Consider the following 24,222-nt stretch of genomic DNA (forward strand, 5'->3'; position numbering starts at 1 on the left):
CTCAAAGGAAGAGCCTTCTGTCCTTTTAACAGCAAGATTTGTTTATTTGTTTGTTTTTGGTGAATAATATTCAGCAGATTTAAAAAGTACTCTTCCATTCCAAGTCTGCTATAAAGCTTCTTATTATGAATGGATTTTTAACTTTATCAAATATTACCCAGAATCTTATGATTTTTGTACCTTAGTACAAATGTACTAGATTTCATTAATTCATTTTCTGACATTGAAACAATCTTATGTAACTGGGATAATTCAGCTTGGTCATGATTCTTATCATTTTCATTTTCATACATTATCAGATCTTTGGATCTTGGTGTATATATTAATTTTTCCTTCCTGATAACGGTAACTTGGACATCTTTCTCCTTTGATTGCTACGTTTGTTAATTTTGTTGAACTTTTTTTCAAAGGATCAAATTGTTGGAAGGTCATTTTTTTATTGCATAATCCATGGAAATAATCTTAATTTTTACAAATAATAAAATAAAAATGTGATATAAAATAAAAAATAAAATTTTAAAAATAAACTTACTTTATTGGAATTGTCATTTAAACAGAGAGAAAAGATTTCAACATTTTGCCATCATAATTTTATTATTACTTTTTTATAGAAAACTATTTTGGCTCAATTTCCTATGGAAGCTATAAACTATAGATGTGGGGATTTTTCAGCTCTTAAATGCCTAGATAATAAACAGAGAAATCATTAGTCATCATCTAATTACAACCTTTTAGATCTGGCATTATCTTCAAAAAATAGTTCAAGATACCATTGACTTTTCTTATCTATTTCTTTATGGATAAGAATGCTCTTAAAAGTTTACCATATTAGATACTACACTTGATACTACACTTGCTCTTAGCCAAGAAGCAATAGCATATCAGATAAAAGTTGATCAATCAGTGTTAATGCATTCCTAAATTTGGTTATTTTTATAGAGATAAATAGGAAAATAAGAATTCAAGTTAAATAAATCTCCTATATTGTTTTGAAGTTAAGGAAATGATATATAACTTCCTTACCATAGAGAGGAAGTTATCAAAGAATATAAGAAACACGTAAGTTCACTCAAGGATGTCCCCAACACATTAAGAAAGGTAAATTTGACCATTAATAATGGTTTCAATGAATTAAAACATATCAAATTTTGAATCACTAAATTCTACTTCTGAAACCAATATTATACTATATGTTAACTAACCAAAATTCTAGAATTTCAATAAAAACTTGAAACAAAAATAAAAAAAAGACAAAAAAAAAAACTACCAAATTTGTTTTCATCCTTGAGTCGTTACCAGTGATAATAAAAATAAAAACAAAAGATTATTAGTCATCTTTGGAGGATGATAGGGAACCATTTCCTATTTTGAAAAACGGTAAGTAAAGGAAAATTGTCCAACCTTTTACGCCTTTTACCTAACTTTCCTATACAAACTATACTACTGGGTAATCGAATACTGGTTGAGAGAAGTTTATCTTTTAAAAGGTATTCCAAGAATAAATGATGATTGAATTAGAATATTACCATTCTGTAATATTTCATTAATTAATAGATCTATACTACCCATTGAGCACCAGTGGCTGTAAACAGGACAAAATGGAAGACAGTCATTATATATGTCCCAATAGAAGAATATAATGCCAGCTTTTGAGCTGGAACCAGAATCATGTCAAATCTTAGAGCGAAAGACCAAGTCACAGGCAATACAGAGAGAGAGGAACTTGTTAACTACACTGTAAATAAGCAATCAGCAAAGACCTGATTTAGTGGAAAGACCAGGTTTCTTCAAAAAGTAAGAGTCACTGAAAAAAGAAGGGCTGGGGCAGAATATGTAGTTTAGGAAAGAGAAAACATTTTAAAAATAACAGCAAAAAAAAAAAAAAAAAAAACACAGCAAAATCACTCGAGTATTTGTTGACTAAGGCAGGTAGATGTCAGTGATGATAACCCAGGAAATAACTATCGTTTATACATATATTCAGGGTGGTAGTTACATTTAGGGTTTGGGAGGGTGTTGGGAGAAGGAGGGGTGAAATGGAGGTCTTATGAGATGACTGGCAAAGTTTAATTTCTTGACCTGGGGGGGTGGTTACAAGAGTGTCTGACATATAATAATTTATTAAACAATAAATTAACTTAATTCTGTTTTCTGTATCTGTGCTGGGCTTAAAATTTGTTTTTTAAACTGGGTGAATGAATACGTATTTACGATACAATGTTTAGAGAAGATGTTTTGAGAAGTTCTATTTCTATAATGAAGTATCAATTTATCAAGTTGGTAAACACAAGAAGTCAAACTTGACATTTTCAGTATTTATTAGTAAGGCTGAGGCAACAGCCTTTTTATACAGCACGATCTGCATAAGTTATCAAGATACATCTTGTATACAATCACAAAACCAAGACATATTTTTACATAGAGTAAAACTCAAGACAGATTTACAAGCATTTTTAGTACAATTTCATGTATTTCAGTTCAATTTATACAACCTTTAGCCCAAGAATTTGTATTTGTTCATTAGATTTTTCCAGAGAGATTTGGGTAGAACAGAAAAGAAAACATTAGCAAATCACCAACAAGGCATGCAACATGTAGTTAGAAACAAGACATATCTCCAAGTACTTTATTTTTTATTTTGAAATCAATTTTATTAGATTTTTACTTTTTCAGACAAGAGGTTTTTCTTCCATTAATATCAGATGTGTTTTTGTTAAGATATTAGCACACACATTAAGTAGTAGTGGGAGCACCTGAGCACATCACCAACAAATATACAGACACAATCAGACGATAATCAGATTCACATGCTGAATGCCAAATGAAATTAATATTTCAACTTTGTCTATTTTACCAAATGTATAGTTATGTACAGGGTAACCATTTAAGAAAATGCTTTCAATCTACATATCAGATAAGGAATCATTTGATTAAATGATTTTGACTTAATGGGTATATTTAATAATGACAACAACATGGAACATACAGAAAACATCAATGTGTCATATTCAATGAGAATATCTATTTCACTCATTCATTTTTGTATTACATCAAGGCAAGTAATTATTAAAGAGACGGCTCATAATTATTCATCGAGCTTTCTTTCACTTCCATCTCAAGCTCAAAAAGACGGAAACTCACTCTGTCACATGTAGAGTTATAAACATATATATAGCTGTAGTTGGCTGCTTTTGGAATATTAGACATTATTAGCAATGAAAATAAGTTTTTAAAAATATTGTTAGTTATGATTTAAATAATAAAGTAAAAAAATACTATAAACATCTTTATGATATCTTAATGAAATGAAACATCGATCAAATAATTTCTAATAAATTGGGCACAAGAGGGTATATAATTTTATTTTACTTCACATGACCACCGACCTAGTGTCACTACCACTATCACCACTACCATCACAACCATTCCTATAGTAAGAATCAATATCAGCTGGTTACCAGCTATAATATTCCCACAGTATGACTATTTTAATGTGTGTGATCCACAAAACTAATTCCACTGATATGCTGAAAATATGCATTGATTTGTATGATTAATTACAGTATGGGCACATTAAGGAACAAAGACCATTACTGGTGCTTAGTCTTGGATACTGTTTTTTTAAACAGAAATGGTAAATAAAGAGTACAGAGTCACCAAAAATGTTCTTAATCATAAGTAAAAACAGGGGAAACACCAACTTCTTGTGTATACTATTATCTATGTCTGTAATGACCATTCTATAAATCCCCGTCTTTTGTAAAAATTCACTCTGTGCTTTTGTTTCTACAGCTAAAAGTTTCCTTAGAACCAGATTTGAAACCAAGAAGCAACTCCAGTCTCTGATGACTCAATGAAGTTGTGGGAAAAATTAAGATGCTTTTCAAGATAATAGGTGTTGCAGTTGAACTGGTCACATATTAGAGATTACAAACTTTGTCATCAGTAGGATTAAAAAAAAAAAACTGATTCCAAAAAATAAAATAAAATAAAAAGTAAAATTATGTGTTGTGATATATACAAAAAAGTAAAAAACGCCAAGAGCCCTATTTGCAATTAAAAAAGAAACGGTTTTGTTGTAAGAAGGGTAATCGACATCATTCAGAAGAAATGCATTTGTTCAAGGATCAGTGTTGCATAGAATAATTCCAGTACAATTTAGGATTCTGGTCAGCTGCAAACTTGGCACACTTTGGCAGGATCTTATGCTCTCTGAAGGGGGATGCTGGTGCACGAAAAGAAGCCCTGTCATTAGCTCTCTTGATTGACCTGGCCCCATCACTAGTTCCTTGGAACAAAGGGGCACCTATAATGGAAAGACTCCTACCCCTTCAGATCAAATAGCTACCAAGGGATGATCTTTGTTTTGGTGGCACCTCATTTGTGTTATTCTAAAAGAAACGGCAACTGGAATGAAGTAAAGCTTACTGGTCATACAACCTCTGGATGTAAGTGGTTGCAGAAGAGGCCTAAGGTGAGCCACTTTCCTTTTAAGGGCAGATAGAAGAACCTTTTTATGTTGGAAAGAGATCTTCCTGAATCCTTCCCTTCCCCAACTATGAGTGATGATTACAAACTCCCTAAAGTGCTAACTTCTGCTGGAAATATCCATAGCAACCATCAGCAGATCTAGTTGTCTCTAAAAATAAAATCCTAGCAGTATCAAATCTTCAGCGATACCCTCCCTGCATGCTCATTTTAGAGCGGTATCAGTGGTAAATGACACTGCATTGTCAGGCAGGACAGATTAAAAACACAGAGGGAAGAAAAGTGTTTTCTTCCTTGGATTGGGGAAGAGTGAATTTGTATTTTTTTATGAATGTAATAAAGATATATAGCCTGGAATTTATTAGAAATTGTTTTATTTTTCATGTGTTACATTTAATCAATTTCTCTCAAATTTAAAGTATGTTTTCTTGAAAAATGAGAAAATTCAATATCCAAGTAACATATTGAGATGATTTGTCTAAACCCACTAAAATCTTACCTTTGAATAAAGAGGCAGCTTAAACTCAGAAGCAGTTTATTTTGGGGTAGGATATGGGAATAATATAAGATTGGTATGATTCATTTCATTTATCATACCCCAATCTGCAAATCATTTTGATTTAATTCTTCACCTTTTCTCAGGTTCAACACGTTTGCATTTTAAAGAAAAAATTAGTTTTGAAGCTAATACACTACTTTTATCCAAGTCAATGCTTACCATCAACATGGAGGATGTCTTTGCATATAAAATTTGAGAAATAAAAAGCTGCATAATAATTATTCCTCACTTTATGTATAAAACTATATCTGGAGATGTGCTTTCTTTTTTCCCTCACAGTTCACTTGGCTTGATCATCCCAACATTCCACTGGGAAGGCCAGGAATACATAATTATTTTCATCCTACAAATAAGAACACTGGGGAAGAGTGACTTTCAGTGACACAATTAGTCAGTGGCAGGACCAAGACAGAAGCCAGGCTTTTCATACCAGCTGACTGCATTTCTTACAACTCCATGTTACTTCCTTTGTCTTTACTGTTGCTTGATGAAGAAGAGGATGTCTCATTTTCATGACTTAGATATTGGTCTTTTTATTCTGTATTAATAAAATAGCTCATTATATATCATTCTCAATATAATGTTGACTTTTCACTTATTTTCCTCATATTGATGAACTGGATCACTGCAATATTGTCACTAACAGAGGCAAATAGAGTACTCTAAAGAACTTGAGTTTGGTGTCAGGGTTTTCATTATATAATTGGTTGATGCAGTAAAGGAAAAAAAAAGTATTATGGAAGAGAAGCAAATGACGCCAAGTTAATTTATCCATGTCACAGGTTCCTATGATCTGTGTGCCTGAGGATAAATTTTCTCTCTTTCAACACTTCACCCAAGAGGAAAGAAATATGTGGAATAACATATATTTGCAATTCCACAAAGAACAACTTATCGTGCATCTTAGAACTTTCCATTTTAATCTATGTTCTTCAGTATGTTTGTTGAAAATGTATTGGCTTAATGGTAAGTTAAGGAGAGTTTGATATTTTCAGCCAAGGTTCCAATAGTTTTGTGGGGCAACATTCTTTGTTAGCCAATCATGGCTTCATTTCTAGATAAATGTAATTCAATTTCTACTCAGTATTATCTTCACTCTACATCATTTCAAATTATACAAATGACAAATGTGCTTTCACAACGTGAATTCCAAAGTTGGCATTGTTCACTCTTATAACGTTTAGGCAGAGGGAAAATCTAAAAGCCATCATTTCTCCATCTCCAGTACCCTTTCCCTCTGAACTCAACCACCTCATGTCTAGGCTTGAACACATACTCTCATTGTATCCTGTGTCAGAATCTAAAAACAGTGAGTTGGCTGAGAAAATAAGATGAAGAAGAAGGATTTTTAGACTTCTGAAAACTGAGATTTGTTACATCAGTTCTTTTCTTTCCACCAAGTTCTTTTGCATAAATGATTAACTTTGTCTTGCATTAGAAACCATATTAATATTCGAGCAGCTGCCTTTCACTATAGTTTAACTCTGCTCACAGATGTGTGCATTAAATAATCAAAATAGCTCTCACTGTTTTTCTTGCAGCAATCCAAGGACTCGAAGCTCCTCCTTTTGGTCTCCAATAGAAGAACTTTTTCGCTTGAGTCTTTTTTCTGTATTCCACAACAAAACATTCACAAAGCTTGCAGTATGTTTCTGCCTATTGATCCTCTTCCCATGTCTACCCATAAGATCATTGTAGAATAGTATCCAACCAGAGTCTTGATTTGCAATTATTTAGAGCTGTTTTTATGCCCTGAGCAGACACATTTCTTCAATGGGTTTGAGTAGCACTGACCAAAAGTTTGTGCCAGTTGACTATTCTTTTTCTGAGATCCACTTTGTCAAGCCAGATACAGGCTTCACCGATCAAGGTCTTTTTCATAAACTTCCCTCCATTAGAGAAAAGTAAAATCTGGAAAAAATAGCCAAAAATATATACTTGCATATATTTTTTCAACCATTTTTAAGGATGTTTTATCATCAGAGAAATAACAAAGACAAGAAAGGGTGAGAGGAAGTAGCAGCTATACTTGAAAACTAATCCTCAAGATGTTCTGAAAAGATGTGCATAATATTAATTAAGTCACATCAGCATTTCCCAAAGGAAAAGACACATCCTGGAGGATATGAGAATTTTAGATAAGACACATATTAGCAGCTAATTGTGACTAAGTTTGTGCTTACAGAAACCTAGGTAAGGTTTCTACTAGTTTATGAAATATTAACTCAAATATGAAGTTATTTGAGTGCTGAGTAAAAGCTCACAAGGCAGATAAAATGCAACATTAACTTTATTTAACATTTCATTTACTGGTGATTTTACTATGGTATGCACTTTCAAAGTGATTTCTTGTCATATGTAGAGCTTATATTAGTTGAAATGCCATAGAATCTCAAATTCAAGACATTTTTTTTCTCTTTTAGAGATGAGTTGAAAGGAAGGTGGAGAGCATTAGTGCTGCTAACCATTAATCCTTGACAATTGTCTCTCACTCTTTCTCTTTTCAGAATCTCCTTTAGAGAATTCATCTTCATTATTGGCTAAAAGTTTACTTTTATGTTTCTGACTTCAAAATCTACATTTCTAGTTACAATTATTTCTTCTGCACTGTAGTTTTGAGATTTCATATGGCATTGTGTATTTTCACTTAGAGCCTGTTTTCTTATCAAATTTATCACATCTGAAACAAACCTGTGATCTTTCTCCCTCAAGATCCCCTCTCTAACTACTTAATTTCTGTGTGACACATTTGTCCTCACAGATTGGAAGATATCCTTTACTTTTCTGAAAAACTTCTTTCTGCCATAATGTCTGTCAGTACTCTCACTGCAGTTTTAGCTTTGCAATATTTCTTTTTTTAAAAAAAATATTTAATTAATTTATTTATTCATGAGAAACACACACACAGAGGCAGAGACACAGGCAGAGGGAGAAGCAGGCAGGCTCCACGCAGGGAGCCCAATGTGGGACTCAATCCCGGGTCTCCAGGATCACACTCTGGGCCAAAGGCACTCAACTGCTGAGCCACCCAGGCATCCCTGCAATATCTCTTATATTTGTCTTTAGTGTGGGCCTTTAAGTGCCCATATGATAGATGCTGTTTCTCTTCCCATATTTTTTTCCATCTCTTTCCTCCCACCTCCTTTCTCCTCTTTCATTCTTTGTCCGTCCATCTACTGAAGACACACTATGTGCCAATATTGTATGAGGCTGTAGAACACAGAGCAATGAAAGCCAGGCCTTGCCCTAGAGAAGCAGCTGATACAGAAGCAGTGAGAGGTCAGTATATACATTATTGTAACAGCACAGATTAGGATTGGTAGCCTAATCAGATAAGCAAAATGTCATGTGAATAAGGCAAGACGGATTACAGCTAGGGTCATCAGTAAAGGGCAGAGTTTACATTGGAACACTGTGGGCTAGTGAGATGGGTGGAAAGAGATGAAGAAAATATTGAAGGAGAAGGGAAATAGGAGCAAAACATTGGAGGCTTAACCTGATTTGAAAAGACTGTGGTGTTTCTGGAGTACAGAGTGTGTTGGGAGGGATACAAGGAGATGAAATTAAATCAATACAATTTGAGCTCACCTTAGAGGACTATGAATGAGTCGGGATATTGGTGGGTCCCTGGAGGGCTTTAATGGAACCCACTAACCAGTGTTGTTATCTATCCACCTACCATCTATCTACCTACTTTTAATTCGAGTATACTTAACATGGGGTTGTATTAGTTTCAGGTGTGCAACATAATGATTCAGCAATTCTAGACATTGTTCAGTGCTCATCACATTAAGCATACTCTCACTACCTTCACCTATTTCACCCATCTTCCCACCCTTCTAGCCAGTGTTTTTAAAAGATAACCTCTGCCCTCTGTGTGATGGAATGGATTAAGAAGGCAAGACACTGATGGCAAGGAGGCCAGGTAGACTGCTAAAATGATCTGAGTAATAAAATTGAGGACTCAAAGAGGATTAGTGGCAGTGTGTATGGAAATAAATCTATACAGAATAAACTGAGTAGACATAGAGGACTGGTAGCTAATTGGATGGGTGGGTGGTCTGTGGAATTTTTTTTTTTTTTTTAGGATTTTATATATTCATGAGAGACAGAGATAGAGAAAGAGAGAGAGAGAGAGAGGCAGAGACACAGGCAGAGGGAGAAGTGAGTTCCATGCAGGGACCCCAATGTGGGACTCGATCCTGGGACTCCAGGATCATGCTCTGGGCCGGAGGCAGGCGTCAAACCGCTGAGCCACCCAGGTGTCCCTGGGCTGTGCAATTCTAAGGGCCACTGGAGAGATACCCCTCAGAATTATTTAACTTGTAAAATGTCTCATACTGTAGGATCAGTATGCACATATTAAACAACTGAATGGAAAATACATACTGTATGATCAAAAATTTTAAAACAGTAGCAGTATAAGATGGAGTTACCTGAAGCGAATGCCCAGCAGGACTAAGGCTGAATCTAAACGTTTCATTGAATGAAGGCTCTCTATCATGTCGGCACACTCTCGTTTTTTTCTTAATCACCTTTTTCTGGGTAGAGATGTTCATCACATATATTTTTACATATAAATCTGAAAACAAGAATTCAGCTTGTAAAGTGTCCATCACTCATAGAATTTCCTATTCAAAGAATTATAAGTGTCCACTGAGAGCTCCTCTATATTTTACACAAAGCGAGCAGACTATCTTCAGTTTGTTTCAGACAACATAAAGGATTCAGAGATACATCATTTTTCTTAGCAACTCGGTTTTCCTATTGTATGGTAAATACATTCCTCCAGTTTGGGTGTTAAGAAAAGTTCGGTAAAAACTAGTAAATTATCAACTTGTTGTATATAAGAGAGATTAATTCTTATTTTCCATTTTTCTGATACATTTGCCATACAGCCCAAATATTACTTTGCCTTTTCCAGATTATTTAAGACACATTCCTACAGAATTCCTAGATATATTACACTGCTCATTATCATAAAATTAGATACCTGGCAAGTGGTCAGGAGATTTAAATTTGTAGGTGATATTTCTGCACTGGAGAATCTCAACTATTAGTTGTTCACCATCTGTCTTCATTTCCTTCTTCAGTGCAATCTTGATTTCTCCCATTACCTGAGTTTTGACTGGAAGAATTTAATGAAAATATTAAGGAATATTAAATGCCATCTATTAAATGTGTAGTTCAGTAATTCATTCATATATACATTTGTTGAGTATTTATCAAGTACTAAACACCTTACTCCATCCTGTGGATACAGAGATGAATAAAGTACAGTCCGAGCCCTTAAGGAGTGTAAGACCTCCTTTACACACTTACACACTTACAACAAAGTGTATTAGTATAACAACAAACTAGTGAACAGGGAGGTATGGAGGAAATGCGAGTAGATAAGTATTACTTAACTGTAGATTATTAGGGCAAAAAAGGAAAGAGATGAGACTATAAGAAGACATATATCCATACTTCTTTATAAAAGAGGTAGCCAAAGGAATGTGTAGTAATGAAATTGCACCAGGGAACATACAATGAGTGACCTAAAGGAATCCAAAGTATTTCTTTCAATTGTTTATCTTGGATCTTTGTATAACTGAAGAAGCTATTCATGTTAGGTCCTGTTCTTGAATGATTCGTCCTTTCCTCTGTCAATTCATATATGCATCTATATATTCAATCACCAACAAATATTTTATTTCCCACCCTACCCTATGATAAGCACTCTGTTAGGAAGAATGGCTATCATGGTGAGTCAAAACACACATGCTTATTGGTTTTATGGTCTTTCCACCTATTGGGAAGAAAGCCTTAATGAATTATTTTCATCCATAAATGCAAAATTAGAAAAAGAAAAAAGGTAATGAAATACAAGAGCATAGCTCCAAGAGAGCCTGAGGAAGAACTACTTGAGCTGAAACCAGAAGATTGAGAAAGAGTTAACTAGTTGAAATGGATTAAGAACATGCTACAGAGAAGGAACAGTGTGTGCACAGGAGGGAACATCGTGAGACTGAGGAATTAAATGTATATTCTTGTGATTATTACATATTGTTAAATGGCATCATGTTAACAATTTGGTTTTTATACTTAGAACAATAGGAAACTACTGAAGATTTTTAAGTTTGGAGATAGATCACTTGTTCTCAAACATCTTGGTTTCAGACCTCTTTACACTCTAAAAAAACGAATGGTCCTCAAAGAACCATTGTGTGTTTTATAGCTACCAATATTAGAAATTTAACATTTCTTTTTTTTTAATTTAACATTTCTAATTAAAATGAAAAATGAGATATTTTAAAATATTTATTGATTCCACTAAAATAACAATAATAAGTAAATGTTTTAATGAAAAATAACCATATTTTCCAAAACAAAAACATATAGTGAGGAATGCCATTTCTTATTTTTTCCAAATTTCATTAATGTTTTTCTTAATAAAAGATAGCTGGATTCTCATATCTGTTTCTATTAAATCCAATTCAATATGTTGTTTTAGTTGAAATATATGAAAAAAGTCTAACTCATACAAATAGTTGGAAAAGGGAGAAGTATTTTAATATCCTCTTTAGATAATGTTAGATTATTAAAATTTGACAAGAGGTAATTTCTTACAGATTAAAGGAAATATGGAATCTGAAATCATATCAATGGACTTTTTGAATGATTGCTTTAAAATACAGCAATCTATCCTGAATTATTTTATCTTGCATTTAGAATGGCTCTTTTAACCATGCCTGACTTGGTAACAGCATATTGTTCATTTTGGAAAATACTCGTTCACTGGGTTATGCAGGTCTTGTTGACCCTTTCATAAAATATTTAAAACACATGTGTTAATATCACTACCAATATCATCAGAAAGGTCTTTGAATATTGAGAAGCCTCTAAGCTCAGGAAGGCAGATACAAGTTTTCTAAAGTTCTATTTTTAATTAAAAGTTGAATTTTTTAAAAGATTTTTTTGAATTTATTTATTCATGAGAGACACAGAGAGAGAGTGAGAGGAAGAGACATAGGCAGAGGGAGAAGAAGCAGGCTCCATGCAGGGAGCCCAACATGGGACTTGAACTCAGGTCTCCAGGATCATGCCCTGAGCCGAAGGTGGTGCTAAACTGCTGAGCCACCAGGCTTCCCAAAAGCTGAATTTTATCACTGAAAACTATCATCACTTGTTTTTCTTAAAGTGACAAACTCACTTTGTTAATTTTTGAGAATAAGTAGCATTTGTCTACTGTTATTCTTTTTTAGCAAAAATTACATTTCCTATTAAAAAGGCTAGTTCAGTTTGTGACTCAAAAAAAGGCACAGACAGGTTTCCTCAAGTCAACTATCATAATTTGGCAGGCAGCATAGTGCTTTATGTATATTTCCATTTCATCTCACAGAATTGTGTCATGTGATGTAGAAAGACATGTGCTTAGGGTCTAGGTTTAAAAACAATAATTTAAACTTCCTCATTAAGGACAGTCTTGAGTGAAACCAGCATTTTCCTTATAAGTGAATGCCAGTTAAAAATAGATAAATACAGTAACTGGTAATATGCCTTGCTTTGTGCTAGGTCCCCAGCGGTTTATTGCATCATTGCTTTTGCATTATCAATGTAAATGTCAACACAGTGAAAAGGTAAATAATGTCTCAGTATATTTAAAAAATAATTCTGATCTCGTGCATGCATGTAAACATTATATAGAATACAGACTATAGTTGATCATATTTGAGAAGACACTAAATTAATAAAAGCATTTTGTGCAAAACTATGAAAATATGAGATGGTAATTATTTAATCCTTTTGATTAAACTTTGATATTTTGGGGACATGTTTTGATGTATTTCTTTCCTGGAGATTAATGAGAATAACAGTAAAAGACTTACAAAATATTTGTTATACAAGTTAGGGCAAGTAGACCAAAATAAGTAAAGACACAGAATATTGAGATATTATAATCAATAAAACAGATCTCATGTATATTAATTAAGTACCACACCCTGATAATAGATCTTTTTCTCAATTACATACGGAACATTCCCCAAAGTCACCCATACTGTTACAAAGAAGATAGCAGTAAGTTCTATAAAATGAAGCTATTATAAACATTGATCACACACAAATAGGCTTTAATTTTTTTTTTTTTTTTTTTTTAAATTTTATTTATTTATGATAGTCACAGAGAGAGAGAGAGAGGCAGAGACACAGGAAGAGGGAGAAGCAGGCTCCATGCACCGGGAGCCTGATGTGGGATTCGATCCCGGGTCTCCAGGATCGCGCCCTGGGCCAAAGGCAGGCGCCAAACCGCTGCGCCACCCAGGGATCCCCCACAAATAGGCTTTAATTAAATAATTCTTGGGCAAATGGTGAAATACAATGAGAAAATATGGAAGTTCTGAAAATGATGATAATGAAAATACTATGTATCAGAATCTGTGAGAGTTAAAGTAATGCTGGGAAGAAAATCAATAGCCTTACACACCTATATAATTTAAAACAATGATTTTAAAAACTCCACATATGCATTAATGTTCTACAAAGAATTTTAGGGGAACCTGGGTGGCTCAGTCAGTTAAGTGTCTGCCTTCAGATCAGGTCATGATCTCAGGGTCCTGGGATCAAGTCCTACATTGGGTTTCCTGATCTGTGGGGAGTCTGCTGCTCCCTCTCCCTCTGCCTATCACCTCCCTGTTTGTGCTCTCTCTCCTTCTCTGTCAAATAAATAAAATCTTAAAAAAAATTTTTTTAATATAAGAAATTTAAACTTCCAACTCCAAGAGTTAGAAAAAGAATAAAGTAAAACAAAAGAAAGTGTAAAGAAGGAAATAATAGACATATACACTAAAATTAATGAGGTAAAGAAGAGAAAAATAGTGGATAAAATTAATGAATCAAAATTCTGAATAGTATCTGGTACTCTGAATAGTAAAACAGAAAAAAAAAAAGAAGAAAGAAGAGGAAGGGATGAAGGTGATGTAAGAATGAGTTAGGGGCAGATGGGGCTAGTCAGGGAAAGATAGGGGAAAGGCCCCAAAGTCAAGCTCCTACCCATCCCAAGAAAACAGAGACAAAACAGTGAAAACAAAAAATAAACCTGGCTCCCCAGCTCCACAGTGTTAGGCAGTATCCCCCTTTAATGGCCACTAAGTAATCACAGAAATCCCAGATGTAGGAAACACTATGGAGGAGTATTAATCAGAGAGAAGTGCTCATGATATTTACAAAAAATCACCTTGTTTGTTATTAGGAAGGTTACACGTCCACCATGTTTGTTCTAAATATCCACCCTGATGTTGATAAGAAAGTTACCAAGTTCCCTGATCAGTTTCCTATAAGAGACCCACACTACAAGCCCTCAGTGGCAACCCTGTGGGGACCCCTCTCACTCCTGAGAGCTTTCTCTGTATCTCTGCTTAATAAACTTGTATTGCTTTGTTAACTCTGTGTTGGCGAGATTAATTCTTCGACTGTGTGACAAGAACCAAGCTCTTCCGCATCAAAGGGATGTTGAGAGCATAGTTCAAAGATGAGATGATAAAAAATGGGGTTACAGTGCTAAAATACAAATAGTCCCTTTTTAAAACTCTTAATGAATTAGAAACACCATGGAACAAAATCAAATGAGATAGAAATCAATATTACTGACATAGAGGGAGGAAGGCTTAGGATAATATAGAAAGGAAAGGAAAACAGAGAGTTTCTTTACTAGAAAAAAGTGATGGCTATGTCAAACTGAGAAATAGGATCCAATATAACTGATTGCTCAGGAAAAGTAAATTTTTTTTTTTTTTTTTTTAGGAAAAGTAAATTTTAAGACACCAGAAAATCACATGTATTTAAAATATAAAGGTATTTATCTGAAGTAACAGAAAAGTAAATCTGTGGATCAAAAGAGTATCCTGTATTCCTGGGAAATATTGATTAGCTGATACACTGATAACTCCCATTTAAGCGTCTTCAAAAATATAGAAAACATTTTTAAAGGAGCCAGGGGAAAAAATATGTCCCCTGAATGAATACATCAATGTAGGGAAAAAAGTACCTTTTTGAAAATATTTAAAAGCCTGTGGCAGAGGAAATAGAGGATCTAGTAATGAGAGAAAGAAAGGAAGGGAGGCAGGGAGGCAGGGAGACAGGGAGGAAGGGAGGGAGGGAGGGCAGAAGTGGAGGGAGGAGAGAAGGAAAGATGAATATGAAATCCAAGAGGAGAGAGGAAGAAAGTGGAAGCATGCTGATTTCCTTTAAGCGGAGAATTAATCAATAAAATTTAAAATTGAAATATAGTATTGAAAATCATAATTGCTTAACCTCAATATTTTCAATTTTGCTTCTTGAGCTTAGTGAGGTTTCTTACAAATTAATAGGGCTAAAATATTTATTGAAGTCCAACTATTCCTTTGTTTCCACCATAATCTAGCCTCTTCATTAAAATAAAAAAAAAAAACTCAGTCGTATCATTTTTTTTGACAAAGACCCTGAATAATTTAATTCTATTAAACAAAATCGTTTGTGTCCTTCTATATCTTTAGCTAAAGTGCTCCAACTTAAGTACAATTGTCAAATTGACTTATTTTTATCTTCCACAGCTTTCTTCTTTCACATTTTCTGGCACTTTGTTCTCCATTAAGATATGCAGTGCTCTTTTCCTCAGGAAAAAAATTATATATTTCATCTTTGAAAAACAAGTGTAGGTCATATCTGTAGGCACACATTTGTACACATGGTCTGGTTATACTTCCATCTGATTTATCTATTTAGAGATATGCATTTTAAGAAAACATGGCTATTAACAGGACAATTATTATTTCACAACAAAAAATAAGGTTGTGAAGTTTTATAAGTGGGAAAACAGTGGCTTCGGTGTTTTAAGTAATTCACCAAATGGCTAAGTAGCCCAGGCATAACTTTAACCTAGCTCCTCTGATTTTAAGTCCAGAGCTCTAGTCTCTCATGAAACCCTTGTATTTTCTCATACGATTTTTACACTCATTGTGATGAGCACCAAGTAATGTATAGAATCATTGAATCATTGCAATGTATACTTGAAACTAACATAACACTATGTTAACTATATTTCTAAATAAGTACATAAATAAACAAACAGACAAATGGATAAAATAACAAGTTGTTTTTTTTTGGAGACGGAAATGCTGCAAATGCTGCATTTCTTTTGAAATTAAGAACAAAGTTCCAAAAAAAACCTCAAAGCAAAACAAAGAACAAAGTTCAGTTGAAAAAACCAACAACCATATCTCCTACAAGAAATTCTTTATTTTTTTTAAAAAAGGTTTTATTTATTTATTCATGAGAGACAGAGAGAGAGAGAGAGAGAGAGAGAGAGAGAGAGAGAGAGGCAGAGACACAGGCAGAGGGAGAAGCAGGCTCCATACAGGGAGCCCAATGTGGGACTCGATTCTGGGTCCCCAGGATCACGCCCTGGGCCGAAGGCAGCACTAAACTGCTGAGCCACACAGGCTGCCCTCCTACAACAAATTTTAAGAGTATTTAAGGGAAAACATTAAAGTGATGCTAGCTAGCTCTAGAAGTTGAAAAATAGGCTGCCCTGACAACTTGAAAGAAAACTATTTGGAAGAGAATGATGTGCTTAAATAAACATTTCATTGACGATAGTAAGTACAAGACAGATAAATATATAATACATATATATTTAATATTATTGGAATGAAAGGATTTGCTATTTTACTTTGACCACATACAGGACCTTAGCAAGCAGAAAAGACAGCAAGCAACTGTGGGTTGTTGATTCATGGATATATTTCTGCATCTTACTCGTGACATGATAGGCATTTAAAAAAATTTTTTATTAGGTAGATTCCATATCCAACATGGGGCTTGAAATTCATGACCCTGAGATCAAGAGTTACGTGCTCTACCAACCGAGGCAGCCAGGCACTCCATACCCTGGGGTTTTAAAACCACAGCTAGAAGTTATTGTCTGTATATACACTATTACTTCAATTATGCAGGTTATTTATATTAGACAACAAAATGGCAATAAATATTTCCTGAAATATTCATAGTTGTATAAGAACCTATATGGAGACCGTTTAAACATTCCAAATAATTGTAAAAAGTGACTATGAATTAAGAAAATCTTTTTTTAATATTATTTGCATCTGAAATACTTGACTGTGCGTGGTGTAAATCAAAGTTTACTCATTCTCAGAATTCTAAGAAATCTATTGCAGTCTGAGCAGCTTTTGGCAAAGAGAGACCATTGTAGGCAAAAAGTTTCTTTAGACGCACTGTTTAGTTTATTTAACTGTTTAGTTAACTGAAAAGAAATAAAATGTGGAAAAGGAAAGAAGGAGAGAATGGCACTTTGTAAAAGGCAAGTTTGTATGGGGGGAAAAAACATAAGGTAGGGGATCCCTGGGTGGCTCAGCAGTTTAGCGCCTGCCTTTGGCCCAGGGCGCAATCAGGGAGCCTGCTTCTTCCTCCTCCTGTGTCTCTGCCTCTCTCTCTCTCATAAATAAATAAATCCTTAAAAAAAAAAAAAAAAAAGAAAGAAAGCATAAGGTGAATACATTTCCCATCAACACTTAGGTTTCTTTGCAAATTTCCATTAATCAATCCTACATACCAATGCCCCAGGTCACTGGTAGGGGCTAAGGAAGCCTGAACTGATGTGAGGTAAGATGTATATTTAGCCCTGAAAGTCTATGACCTCAGAATTGGTTATTTAGCTCCTATTACTCATTCCAAATCGAAGCAAAGTTTAAAGTGGAATTAAGGTAGAATTTTAAAACCAGGAAATCTGGATAGTCGGCAGGTCATTAAATACCTCTGTTCTGTGTCTCCTCATATTGAAAAATGAAGACATATAATAGGCTTATTTATGAACTATTTACAATACCTCTTTCAGCTTTATGGGATCATAAATGTGTGGCATTTTCTGATATTGTCTAAATATGATTTTGTCCTAGCCCTTTATGAAACGTCTTCTATTCTAAATAATTTTATCTGTTTACTCAGGATTTCTAAACTCAGCCATTACAGAAAGTCTTCTTAATGTCCTCAGACTTAATAGCCAAAATAGTGATGTATGTTCCCCCTTGCATTTAATTGCATTTTCTTCCTTCCAATTGTTTCTATTTTATGAGTTTCAAGTCTACACAATTAGTTTTTTTTAATTTTTTTAAAAGATTTTATTTATTTATTCATGAGAGACACACAGAGAGGCAGAGACATAGGCAGAGGGAGAAGCAGGCTCCCTGTGGGGAGCCCCAGGTAGGACTCGATCCCAGGACTCCAGGATCATGCCCTGAGCTGAAGGCAGACGTTCAACCACTGAGCCACCCAGGCATTACGAATGAGTTTTTTTTAAATGCTGGTATACAAAGGTATATTGTTAGCACAATGCCTGAAATGACAGTTGCTCGGTAAGCATTTATATTCTTCTTATGTCTCAATAATGATGCAATGCAGAATCAGTTCTAGAAGAAACAGTTTACACCTAGCAAGCATATCTATACCCTTAGGTCAATTGCTCAATTTATTGAGATAACATAACAAAACATCTCAAGATATTCATACGAGTCAATACTTTTAAAACAGAAAAAATTTTTAAAATATTCTATTTATTCACAAGAGACAGAGAGAGAGAGGCAGAGACATAGGCAGAGGGAGAAGCAGGTTCCCTGCGGGGAGCCCGATGCGGGACTCGATCCCAGGTCACGACCTGAGCCAAAGACAGACATTCAACTACTGAGACATCCAGGAGCTCCTAAAATAGAAATGTCTAAAAAAAAGAGTCCTTTTTCCACGTTGCTGAGCTTGTTAAAGAAAGAAAGGAAGCTCACTAGAATTTGTTCTATTCACCACTCTGTCTATAATTTCAGGTATACAGAATCCATAATAATTTTATCTTCCATGCTGAAATTATATCTCTGTCTTCCAAAAGTTCAAAGTGGTACTTGTGACTGTAGCACTCAATAATTATTTACAACTGGCACTTCTCTTTTCTTACACCATGTCCTGGAGTAGTGAGGAAAGCTATTAGACCTTTCACCAGGTCTAGGAATCTTATTTGCATTGAGTGTTATTTCCTGGTGAATTGTTGCTTTCAAGCCATCAATATGTTTTAAACTTAATTCTCACAAACATGTCTTCAGAACAAAGGTTCTTACCCCTTACCTCATTATATGCAGGATTAAACAGAGGGGGTGAAGAACCACAGGCTTTGAAGGTTTATCCTGGTAATGCAATATTTGAAAGGGGGAAGGAAAGATGGAACTAATTTATTTCATTTTATAGTGTATTAAATTCTATTCCTATTACCTTCACTGTACGATCTCATGACGTTGATTCAATTTATCAGCTTGCTCAGACAACGAAATGACACCATGCAACTGGCTCTGCCTGACGACTTTTCTACCTCTATCCCACAGAGGACTACAAATGCTTGGATCTAGCACTTCCTACTAACACATGCTATAATAAAGAATTAGAAAGAGAATTTCTGAGACAATTTGTAAAACACTTTGTGATCAGATATAAATACATAATTTTTTACAGCGAAATTCAATGGATTTGGTTTTCAAGAAAAGAAAATGAATCTTCATACCAAATATATCTCAAGAAATACAAATTTCTACTCACAGTTTAAGTATACACTATTCCATAGCTAAGAGAACAATATTATAATATTATGAATGATGAATACCAACTATGCAATGTAAACTTGTGTTTACACAAGTCATAGAAATATTACTAACTTCACTTAAAAGAAGACTGTAAATTTTAGATTGATGAATTTGCCAAATGTCACATAGCTAGATTAGATTTTCCAGCAAGGCAGCGCAAGAGTATTGCCAAAACTGTCAAAATCTAATATGTGATAGTGATTGTGTGCCAAATTCATGTGCATGCTTCTGAGCACGTGGGGGGGCGGAGGGATTTGGGGATTGTGGAGACTCAAGATTTATGGGGAAGCTGTCTTGGAAAGACAAGAACAGTCAGGAGAGGGAATAAATTCTTACCCATTTCCTTTCCAATGCCTTAATTTATGAACTAAACTTCTTGATTCATTACATGTAGGGAGTTACAATTTGCTGGAATGTCAACAACAATGTATTCAATTTATTGAACAACTCTTGTGTTCCAGGCACTTTGTGTATCACTCTACTGCCTTTAAGTGTCTCATTTACCCTTGTCTTTTTAGCGGATAGAAAAGACACCTAGTACATATTAGATGCCTAATGAATAAACTATAAAATATCTCTAATCTCTACAGCAAACCCACAAGATAGGTATCATTTCCACACACATCTGAAGACAGAGATTTATTAGGCCTAAGTCAAAGCCCATGTTCTTCTCGAAGCTAAGCTGAGGCCACTGAATTGAGATATTTTGGGATTTTTCTTTTCTCCTATAGTGTCACCCAAAATAAATGCTTTTATGTCAGTTTATGAATTTCATTCTCTGTTTACGTATATATCCAAGCCTCTATTATTCAAAGCTATGTAGTGACATCCTAATACATTTTCATGTCTCAGGGCTTCGTGGGGGCTGACAGAGGAAGCATTTTATTATGTTTTCATTATTTTTTTTTCCATGGGAGAAGAGTTCTGTAAGCTTTCATTAAGTCCTTTATTTGAAATAACCCAGATTCAAGGAGATATTTTATACAAAAAGCAGGCATTCTGGCCTAACATGATTTAAGAGTTCTATGAAAGTAGGACAAGCCTGCACATTCTCTCTGTGTTCTGTTACATAAAGAAATCCTTTCTTTCTGAGACAAAGCCAGAAAGAACATAATTTTAGGAGGAAAAAATAGATTTTTTTCTGATTGATCTCCTTCAATGTTTTTGGCATTTTTTTGTCCTTTTGGTACATGTTTCTTAGCATTCATTTCACTGTGACTGAAAATAACCAGAGCTCTTTATAAAAAATTTTAATTGAAAGCTTCCTATTATCTTGTATGAGACCAAAAAAAAAAAAAATAGGAAAGAACTTTTGCTATTAGAGAAGAAAAAACTGAAAACTTAAAAGGACATCACATTTAAAATGTTTGGAGTTTTGGAATGACTCTCAAAAGCCTCAGGAAAATAAATCCCAGGAGGAGTGAAGTAGGAGAGCAGGTGGGTGGAGCAAGTAAGGTGGTGAAGCTCTTTTCCAGAGGAGAGTCAAGTTTAAGAACTCAAGCCTGGCTTTCTGAGTTCACAAGGTCTTGGCTTGACCTCCCATCTACCTTGTAGATCAAAAGGGTCAAGTTGTCTTGACCTTTGATCTAAAAGTAGGCAAATTCACCAATGGGGAGTAGTGGTGGGTCTCCATATATTCTCCCAATACAGAGAAATATTAGCATCCTAGTGTAATGAATTTAGGAAATAAAATCAGGTAATTGCTTAATAGCAGGGAAACCAGGAGCTCCTGTGAGGAAATATAGTTTGTCTGTGTAAGAGTGAATCTCCCAATTACTGTAGAAAAACTTCCAGCTTCTCACAGGAGTGGAAGGTGACCTGGCAACTAGTAACCTCTGAATAAACCTGTGGATAGCACCTGAGGAGTTAAAGGAGGCTCAATAGATTATGGGAATCAAATGTTTAGGTTGGCCCATCAAGTTATTTATGTCATCTCTTTGTTCTTAAATCAATCCTACCAGCCTTACCATACAGTCATTGTGATCTTCCTTTCAGTTTTCACTGGCTCTTCAGTTTTTCACTTTGTGCTAAGGTAACATCTAGGAAGATCCTATAAAAGCCTTCCTTGATCCTTTTTTTTTTTCAGCTGTCACTTTATCTTTGTCCTTAACTGCCATGCAAGCTAAAAGAATGAACTAGAATTCCACCTCGACTATTTATTCTCAACCCACTTTTGCTAGATATTCTTTTATGTCTCTCTCCTCTTCATTAGTCTTGCCCTGTTTTGCCCCGGGAAGAAGAACCCTTGAACTATATCACCTTGGTTTTAGCAATGAGGAGTCAGCGGGCAGCCTGAGGGCAGGAGGATAGAGGCCGAGTTATTTATTGCCTTTGCCCCCACCTCGTTTGCTGGCTTGTTTTGCAGAGGCTATAGTGCCTTGCTACAAAGGCTAGAGCTCCTGCCCACAATCTCGCTGGGTTCTGGCCACAGCCTCCCACCTCACCCCTCACTGGGCTCAGGAGCGGGAGTGGCTTTTTCTTGTGACCAATTCTTCAATGTCTACCTTTCCTTGGTGGATCCCTTAACCTTCCCCACTTTGTTCAAGGCCCTTTCACGAAATTCTTCGGACTACTCCATTTGAATATGTCAACTGCTTCTTGCTAGGGGCTCACAGCACAACAATCATTACAGATTAAGTTAGACCGTAATCCAAGGGTTTGTTGGGTTTCTGCTTTTGTTTTTATTTTCTTCTTATAAGGAGAAATGGTCTATCTGTGAAACAGACCTATTGATTTGTGGTGCCACTTCTAGTTCAATATATTCCTGGGTTTATGTCTATGCTTTGTATTCTCGGATACTGTTCCCTTCATCTTGCACAAATACCAAACTCCTAACCCTAATCCCAGTGCTTTTCTCATTGTGTCTGAAAACCTTGCACAGTAACTTCACCCTTATGTCAATCAGGATAGGTCAGATTCTGTTGCAGTATCAAATATCACCAAAATATCAGTGATTTAAAACTGAAAGTCACAGCATCTTAGGCTGACGGGATAGGCAGCCGTCTCCCTCTGCTGACTGCCATACCTGAAAGAGACGACAACTCCTCAAGTCTGACAGAGGCAATTAATGCTCAGTTCAGGAACGGCATACATCACATCCAACCACCCACCACGCATTGGCTAGAACCAGGCAAAAAACCCACCAGGGAGCCAAGCAGGCTGGGAGTCAGAGAAGTGGAAGTAGTAACACTAATGACCACCAAGGCTTTTTGTGCTCCTCTTATCTAAAGTTGACTTGGATGTTGGAGGTTCTCTGTTACTTTCTACGAATGTTAGAAAAAGGATATTGAGTTCCTCAAAAATATTCAGCTGGTAACTTAATTGGAATTCTATTAGATTTCTGTTTTGTCATTTCACTAAGAAACATGGAATGATTCTACATTCATCCAAAAGTATTTTTTTTAATGCCCTTTAATGGAGTCTTAAAGTTGCTCTTATTTTTCTGTAGATATCTTGTTATTTTATAAGCTAGCTCCAAGATATTTTGATATGGTGACTGTTTTGGTATTATGAGTGATATTGTTGCCGTGTATTCATGGTTACTTATTGGTGATCTAGAGTAATTATTAGTTCTAACGTTTACCTGTTGATTCTATCAGGTTTTCTATATACATATATTATTCAAATTGACCACAAATAATGTTTTTTTCCCTTTCAATTGTTGTACCTCTTAATTTATTTTCTCTCCTTACATATGAATCAAGACCAATGCTGTGTCAAATATTAGTAGTGATACTGGATCCTTGAGTCTGATCTTAAACAACATGCACCAGCCAGACTTTTGATCTCCACTCAGGTCATAATCTCAGGGTTGTGAGATCAAGCCCCACACTGGAGCACTGCACCCAGTGGACAGTATGCTTGAGATTTTCTCTCCCTCTTCCTCCCCACCCTCTCACTTGTGTGTGCAATCTTTCACATTGTCTCTCTCAAAAATACCCAAATGAACAAACACACATCAAACTTATTGCTCTAAGTAAAATGACATTAAAAAATAAAAACATATATATATTTTATATATAAATCTATAAAATATAAAATATATATATATATAAAATCTTTATCAAATTCAGGAAGGGCCCTACGTTTCCTAATTTACTAGGAGCTCTCAAAAATAGGTGTATAATGTAACTCAAGATATTTTTCTTCATCTATATACTTTTATTATAATATTAATGAATTTAAAACCTTTATTTATCATCATTTCATCATGAATATAGTTTTCCAATTCTACATTAATATAAATAAAGCTAAAGTGAACATTTATTTGAAATTCTTTCCACATGGATAAACGAGTTTGGTTAGGATATAGAATATTTAGGATATATTGGAATCATAGGCTTAAACTGTATACAAATTTATAAATTTAGTTGTTATTGTCAAGTTGGCCTCCAAAATGTTTATACTATCATTTTATGTACTACTCTTCTATCAATTGTATTTAATTCCATTTGTCACAATTCTGCAAATTCTGGATTTTCTTAATGAATTTTAGAAAAATAATACATGCGTGTTTACACACAG

The 24,222-nt window shown here is 34.8% G+C and overlaps 1 protein-coding gene across 4 annotated transcripts in view; it reads right to left on the reverse strand.

Annotated features, from left to right (window-relative positions):
- Positions 1-2,300: 2,300 nt before the first annotated feature.
- Positions 2,301-24,222, reverse strand: part of PCLO (piccolo presynaptic cytomatrix protein) — a 390,134-nt gene continuing 368,212 nt past the window's right edge. For all 4 annotated transcript variants that reach the window (XM_049096822.1, XM_049096821.1, XM_049096819.1 and 1 more), the window contains 3 exons: positions 10,041-10,175; positions 9,484-9,629; positions 2,301-6,958 (listed from right to left, as the gene is read on the reverse strand). In XM_049096822.1, the coding sequence (XP_048952779.1) occupies positions 6,818-6,958; positions 9,484-9,629; positions 10,041-10,175 (422 nt within the window). In that variant the 3' untranslated portion in view covers positions 2,301-6,817. The remainder of the gene's footprint in view (positions 6,959-9,483; positions 9,630-10,040; positions 10,176-24,222) is intronic.

This window comes from Canis lupus, chromosome 18 (assembly GCF_003254725.2).
Source record: "Canis lupus dingo isolate Sandy chromosome 18, ASM325472v2, whole genome shotgun sequence".
NCBI classification, from domain to species: Eukaryota; Metazoa; Chordata; class Mammalia; order Carnivora; family Canidae; genus Canis; species Canis lupus.